The sequence below is a fragment of the Xyrauchen texanus genome, chromosome 1 (assembly GCF_025860055.1).
Source record: "Xyrauchen texanus isolate HMW12.3.18 chromosome 1, RBS_HiC_50CHRs, whole genome shotgun sequence".
Lineage (NCBI taxonomy): Eukaryota > Metazoa > Chordata > Actinopteri > Cypriniformes > Catostomidae > Xyrauchen > Xyrauchen texanus.
In genome coordinates, this window is record NC_068276.1 from 23,160,601 (window position 1) to 23,167,647 (window position 7,047).

The following is a 7,047-nucleotide window of genomic DNA, read 5'->3' on the forward strand; positions in this document are numbered from 1 at the left end:
ATAATGAGATAATTTTCATTTGGGGGTAAACAGTTCCTTGGGATAAGAACTGTTCCAGGTAGTGTAACAACAATACCGGGTATTAGGACAGTTGTAACAAATGCGCCTCTTGTCTTCACACTGGTGTGGAAAATAGGAACATGCACTGCATGTTTTTGACATTTGTTTTGTTGGTAGACAGAAAAAAATGTCATATTTATTCTGGTCATTCTTTTTGCAGTATATAGTAACAACCAAAACGAGTTACAACCTTCCTCTTTTTTTCAATGTAAGAGGTTCTCTAAGTATCTTCTATAAAGTAAAGAGGCTGGGCATACGATGTCCTACGGCAGGACCAATCTGGATGGAGAGTCCCAAGATGTGCATGTGGCGCTGCCCAATGGTGAGGAATGGAGGTTGTTTTGAATCGGCGAGACTGCCTGGCCAATCAGACCGGTCTCGTGTTAAGCTAGCGCGAGGCTCAGCGCATTGGGTTTAAAGAGGAGAGGAAGGGAAGACAGTGGCGAGATTTCTATCAACTCAACAGCACAGGTACGGGATAAATGCATCTTGTATTTAACACAACAATTTCACTTGTATTTGTCTAAACTGATTTCATATTATGCACATTTAGGGAATTTGTATATAACTACATTTATTCCAACAATGTCGAATTTATAAAAATGTGTTTTTTTTTAATTAATTTGTTTAAATGTGAAGGTCAAGAAGGAGATAAGTTTATTTGAGATTTATTTACAAGTCTTTACGTGTTGTCTGAGGAATTGTTGATGGCAAAAAATAATAATCCCATAAAATAATTATGGAAATTAATATAAATTGACCGAATGTGTTCTATAGAGGTCAAATGCATTGTAATTTCCCAGTTTTAATGTTATCAACATTCACGTTATTTTCTTCTCTTTTAAATGAAAGATGAAAAGTTATTGAACTGTGATTTTATCGGACTGTATTCTTCACACGCATCGCTGCTGTGTGTAATACTGAATATGGCTCGCTCTGTCCTGTCTACGAACCACCCTTCTTTAATACAGACCGATTTCGATTACATCTTCGTGCAGTGGTATATATTAATAGCGAAATCATTCGCTTACGCCATTACTCTTTGCTCTCTACCCTACGGTGTGAAAGACGAGTCAATATAAGCGTTGTAAGCTTGTTATTACATTTTACCTTTTCCAACTTAAACAAGCGCGCCTGCCGTGTATTAAAATGGCTGGCGATTGAAACCATTGACGAACAGCTATTCCTTCACGCAGCAACGACGGGAAATTTTCAGACAGAAAACGTACATATTAAGTGCATTAAATGCCTTTCCGTTCGTTTTCGCTTAATACTGTTTATCTCTAGCTTCGCTTATTAAAATTTTGACTATATTTTGCGATTTATCATCTTTTTGATCTTGACAGTTCGCATAGGGAATGGGTGGCTTGTATTCTTTGTTGAGGCAGCACTGCGCCAAGCGACAGCTAGGGCTCCAACTTGGAAAAACAGTTAAATACGACCAAATACAATATGACAGCTTTTGACAATTATCGGAAACAAAAAATACTACGTTTTTTTCAGTTGATAAACATGTTTTTCTTTTAATTAAAGATAAGCGTTCGCTAGAATCGCCATTTAAATCCGAGGGTGTGTGTGGCTTTGTTGCATGATCAACCCATCTGTTTGCTCGCTCCGCAAAGAAGCCATTTTAATGAATGAAGCATCGCGAAGAACAAGCACAGCGCAAGGCAGTGCTTGTACCAGTAACTATACTGTATAGCATTCACTATATACACGTAGCGAGGAAGAAAGCCATTCGCACGGTTTCAAACCAGTAAAAAAGAATTTAAAAGAAAAACACAAACAATTTACCAAAATAAAGAGCAGTTTCTGTCATAAGGATGCAATTAACAAAAGAGAAGTTTAATTATTCTTGTGATGACTTTTCTGTTTTTAGCTGCATTTTTTATTAGAGTCTAACCTCACATGAACTCACTATACTGACATAGTGGGTTGAAAGTAGTTCATGTTTGTGCTACTAAATGGCCCAAACTTTTGGTAATAAAAGAAAACAATAAAATGTGTATTGCTATCACTTCTTGGCTGTGCCCACATAGAATATGGTGGGGGCACATAATATTTCCCCCTAAAAGAGCAGTAAACACCAATCAGTCTCATTAATAATCAGTTCACATCCCCCACTCAAGACAGACAGGTCTGCAATTCCCTTTGTGTAATGCTTTGGTAATAACAAGTCTCATCGTATATGTTCAATATACTCTAATAAAATGCCTGAGCATAATGAGTGGGGCTGAGTCATTTTATGTTTTCAATCAGTTTTATTAAGTCAACTGTACATCTTAAAGTAAAGAAAATATCAAGAAAAATTACATTTGCATATTCTTCTGTGTAACATAAAATAATAATAATAAAAAAAAAACATTTACTTATTCAGATGTTCTTTTTTCTTGTGAAAACACTATTTCCTAATATCGCTACATTTTTAGAGATATTTTGACAGAACAAAAGAAGGTATTAGTGGACACAGGACCCCACTCATCTAACAAAATGGCGAAAGGGGACCCCAGGAAACCCAAGGGCAAGATGTCCTCTTATGCCTACTTCATTCAGACATGCCGAGAGGAGCACAAAAAGAAAACCCCCGAGATTCCGGTCAGCTTTTCGGAATTCTCCAAAAAGTGCTCTGGAAGATGGAAGGTTAGCTCTGCAGTATATATTATATATAATAAAATTAATATTTTTATTTCAACTTACTGTGTATTGGTTGTGTTTAGAATAATCTTGGAAGTGTCTATAACTGATCTATCAGCCTTCATTGTAGCCATTGATCAGTTAAAGGTGCAGTATGTAAGATTCAGAAACATTTGTTATTAATGGTACCTGTGGCCGTTAAGTGAACTGCAGTCAGCTACCTGTTGCTTGCACTCATGCACACAATCCATAGGGACACGAGCGAGTCAAAACAATGACATAACGTACAAAGAGACTGAACGTGATCCACCGGCATCATGCTGACAGATGAGGTAGCATAATTCAAATTACAAATTTATTATTGTTTTACTACAAACTTTGAGACTAAACTTAAACCACTTATCAGCTTACATAGCATACTGATACACACATACAGCTACATACTACCAAACTACAGTATACTGTTGCACTTTTGTTTGTTATATGTTGTACTACGATCAAGAAACCAGCATATTTGCTTATATTTATCCTGTATACCTGATTTTAGTATAAAGAGAAGATAGTTGAAATTATTTGAAAGTTACGAATCAAGGTAGCTTGCAATTCGTCAGCTTTAGCAGGCAAGATCAAGTTAAAATTACACAGATCAATCATTATGGCACTATGTTTCACATGCTTTGCAGTTATGTAAGCTTACCTGTCCAATAAGAAGAATGCCAATTCAGGGTCGGTTTTGATCCCCGAAGGTCCCTCCAGGAATCAAATGCCCTGCCGATGTTCACTCTAGTTTTCTCTCGATCAAGTTCCCGCTTTTCACTCCCGGATTCAGTAGAACGTTCTTGGGAGCGCGCATAAACTTCACATCCTTTGGATTTTCCCGGCAAAACCAACCCGCTCCCTTCGCATGAATATCAGTCTACAGGCTTTATTAGGCAATCTCGGAAGTCCGTGAAGGGCTAATTTTTTATGTTGCGCTACAAGCTGTTCACACATTAACAAAAGAAAAATTTTACATAATGCACCTTTAATTAGAGTTTACACAAATGCAGTGCAAGTGAATGCAGAGATACTTTAATTTTCTCTGTGGAAAATGATCTTATATTTGTTTACTTAGGCAATGTCAGATAAAGAGAAATCCAGGTTTGAGGACATGGCCAAACAGGATAAAGTGCGTTACGATCAAGAGATGATGCACTTCATGCCTGGCAAGAAAGGCAAAAAGAAGGATCCCAATGCCCCCAAGAGACCACCGTGAGTAAATCTAAACTACATATTCAGTTTACTGTTTACAGCTCTTAGAATTATTCACAAATTGCAGTGTATACTTACACACTCAAAAATGAACTGGTAACACTATAAAACAGAGCAGAATTTATTTATTTTTTTAACTAAATCTATTAATCAGCCACAATACAGAACAGACACACACACACACACACACAAATGAGGGGGTAAGACCATAACACACACACAATGCAGCACACACACACAGAAATGAATGCTTGAAACCAGGGGTGGACTGGGCAGAGAAATCGGCTCGGGATTTTACATAGAAACTGCCCAAAAGTTGTTGAGTGGGGTTGGGGGTGTCGCCGTCCTTTTCTGCACGTTTTTTGTTTTATACACTATTTTAATTTTTATAATCCATTGCTGTTCATTTCTTTTTATTACTGTTTCTTGACATTATTATTAATTTACTTTTAGTTATTTAATTTTGATGCTTAACATAAATGATTGCTAACAAATTGACTATTGTCTTCTCTTTGTAACACCAGGTCAGGTTTCACTGTAAGCATAATGTGACATTATTGTGTGACGCTTCAAAACATTTAAAAACACTCCTTCACAGTAACACTACAGCCATCTACTGGCTATTATTGATTTTCAAGTCATGTTATTTTTATTTTTGGACCAGAATCTGCCTCAAATACATGACACATTCTCATATTTTCTTACACCTGTACTGTTTCTGACCACGAACAGTAAAGTGGCCCTTCTTTTACAGAATAAGAGGGTTAATGACTAAAAAAATGATACAAGACATTGTTTACTTTACTTGGCAAATAATTCAAATATTGCTCATGAACAGACAAAGTTGAGTATTTTATATCCACTTGTACTGTAAATGACAATGGAATTCTTAGTCACTTTGACCTCCAGCACATGCAAGGCAGTAGGCACAGTACAGTATAGGCAGAGCAAAAGGGCATGTAGGTAGAAAAATGAGTAAAACAAATATTGTGGATTAATAAATTAATGTTGCTGTCTCCTTATTATTCATTAGCTCTGGATTTTTCATATTCTGCTCGGAGCACCGTCCACAAATCAAAGCGCAGTACCCCACCTTGGGTATTGGAGATGTGGCCAAAAAACTAGGCGAGATGTGGAACAGCCTCACAGATTCCACCAAACAACCCTACTTGATAAAGGCCAACAAGCTTAAGGACAAGTATCAAAAGGCATGTCTAGATGCTAGTTGTCCATCATGGAATATAAGATCATATAACAATTCCAGTTCTTTACAATATAATATTCTTTTCACAGGATGTTGCTGACTACAAGACAAAAGGCAAGGTTGGAGGTGTATCTATGGGGATGGGAATGGGAGCGATGGGCAACTGTATGGCTCCAAAACCCATGGTGAAGAGCAATATGGATGACGAAGATGATGAGGAGGAGGAAGATGAAGAAGATGATGATGATGATTTTGATGATGATGAATAGACTTTCATTTTTTTGTGTGTTTGATCAATGGTAATATGATTACAACAACTATTTTCCCTCATTGAAATACAGTAAGATACGGAAAACACTGGTGGTCTCTTGTAGCCCCATTATTGTTTTGTGTACTGTGGGTGAGAGACAAACTACCACAACATCATACTTCAGCTATATGTTTGTGCATGTGCACATGAGAACATTTTACATCATCATCGTATCCCAGTGTCTTCTTAGACCATGTTTGTATACTTTTACCAATTGTATAACAAAAAAACATTTAAACGAGTAATACCATTTCTCTATATGTAAATCCCTGACCGATATATTTTTCTTTATTTTTCAGAGTTCTCTGAGAATGTTTGTAACTGTATATGGTTGAAATTGAGTATAGATTGTTTTTATGGTTGTAGTATATTGCATGTGAAAGGTGTCATAGTTTGGTACTGTGCACCAGTATCAGACATTTCATGCAGAACAAGTCCTTAGCTTTTATTCCTCTTCCTTGTCCATTTTAGGAAAACCCTGCAGTCAAGCGCAAAAGAGCAATTACTACCAGCACGTCAATTAGTCCTGCTGCAGGGATGTGTGCTAGATGTTTACTATACTGCATTAGATATTAGCACATCTGAAATCAATATAGGAAAGATATTTATATTATCTTTCCTATGTTTTAACTATTATGTGATCTAGGAATGCACAGATAGAAAAAAAAAAAAAAAGGCAGATACCCAATTATTATAATTTAAAAAAAAATGGTTAAACAATTGCTAAAAACAAAATCAATACTTTTGTTTTCTTTAAGCAGCATCTGTGGTAATGCTCCAAACTATATTTTACAAATTTGTGCAAAATGAGTGGAAATCAACCTGGCATAAAAGGAGTATTATGTTTGCATTTAAAAAAATTTTTTTAGCACTGATATTATCTGCTGCCAATTTAACTATATCAGCAAATGCTCATATTGGCCAACGTCAGTATGGTCTCCAATATATTGTGCATCCCTAGTTCGAACCTTTTATGTTTTCTTGAATATAAAGTGTGAAGCAATGCAACATGATGATAAATCTGTACTTATCTGTATCTAGAGTTTTCATTTTATATGTTTGAAGTTTGCGATTAAATTGAAACATTTTTATTTGTGTCTTATACTTGTCTGTCCATAGAACAAGAACATAGTAAATATATATTGACTTTATGCTGGTGACTGTGGATTAACAAAAATGATGCTTGTTTGCAAAATTCATATTAGAAACAATTTGGCACAGTTTTACCCCAATATTACCGATTTTTTGAATCTCGCCACATTTGCAACATGTTAAAACTTAAGTATACTTCTTTCATCAAAATAAGTCATAATTAACTTAAAAACTAAATAGATAAATGCAAAACCAACTTTTCTTACTTTTGAAAATGCATAATGCAGTCTATCATAAATACACATTACACAATGGCCAGGGGTTATTATGGTTGGCAACTCTGGTCTGTGTTCAGTACCATAATGTGTGGCTGGACCCCCCTCAACACTACTCCACCCACAATAGGTTAATTTAAATACAAATTTTGCACCTTTAATCACTGTGTGGGAGGGGCTCGAGCTCAAGGCCATAACCATGTCTTGAACATTGCAGGAAC

At 36.1% G+C, this 7,047-nt stretch overlaps 1 protein-coding gene across 1 annotated transcript; it reads left to right on the plus strand.

The window, feature by feature from the left end:
* Nucleotides 1–379: 379 nt before the first annotated feature.
* hmgb3a (high mobility group box 3a) lies at nt 380–6,550 on the plus strand. The gene is made up of 5 exons (XM_052110522.1): nt 380–531; nt 2,490–2,700; nt 3,809–3,945; nt 4,979–5,153; nt 5,239–6,550. Exons 2-5 carry the CDS (start codon nt 2,551–2,553, stop codon nt 5,416–5,418), a joined length of 642 nt encoding a protein of 213 aa, XP_051966482.1. The 5' UTR covers nt 380–531; nt 2,490–2,550; the 3' UTR covers nt 5,419–6,550.
* Nucleotides 6,551–7,047: the final 497 nt, after the last annotated feature.

Coding starts and splice junctions, on each gene's coding strand:
- hmgb3a (XM_052110522.1), top strand. CDS start 2,551: ATGGCGAAAGGGGACCCCAGGAAACCCAAGGGCAAGATGTCCTCTTAT. Junction 3,946..4,978: donor AATGCCCCCAAGAGACCACC/GTGAGTAAATCT, acceptor ATTATTCATTAG/CTCTGGATTTTTCATATTCT. Junction 5,154..5,238: donor TTAAGGACAAGTATCAAAAG/GCATGTCTAGAT, acceptor TTCTTTTCACAG/GATGTTGCTGACTACAAGAC.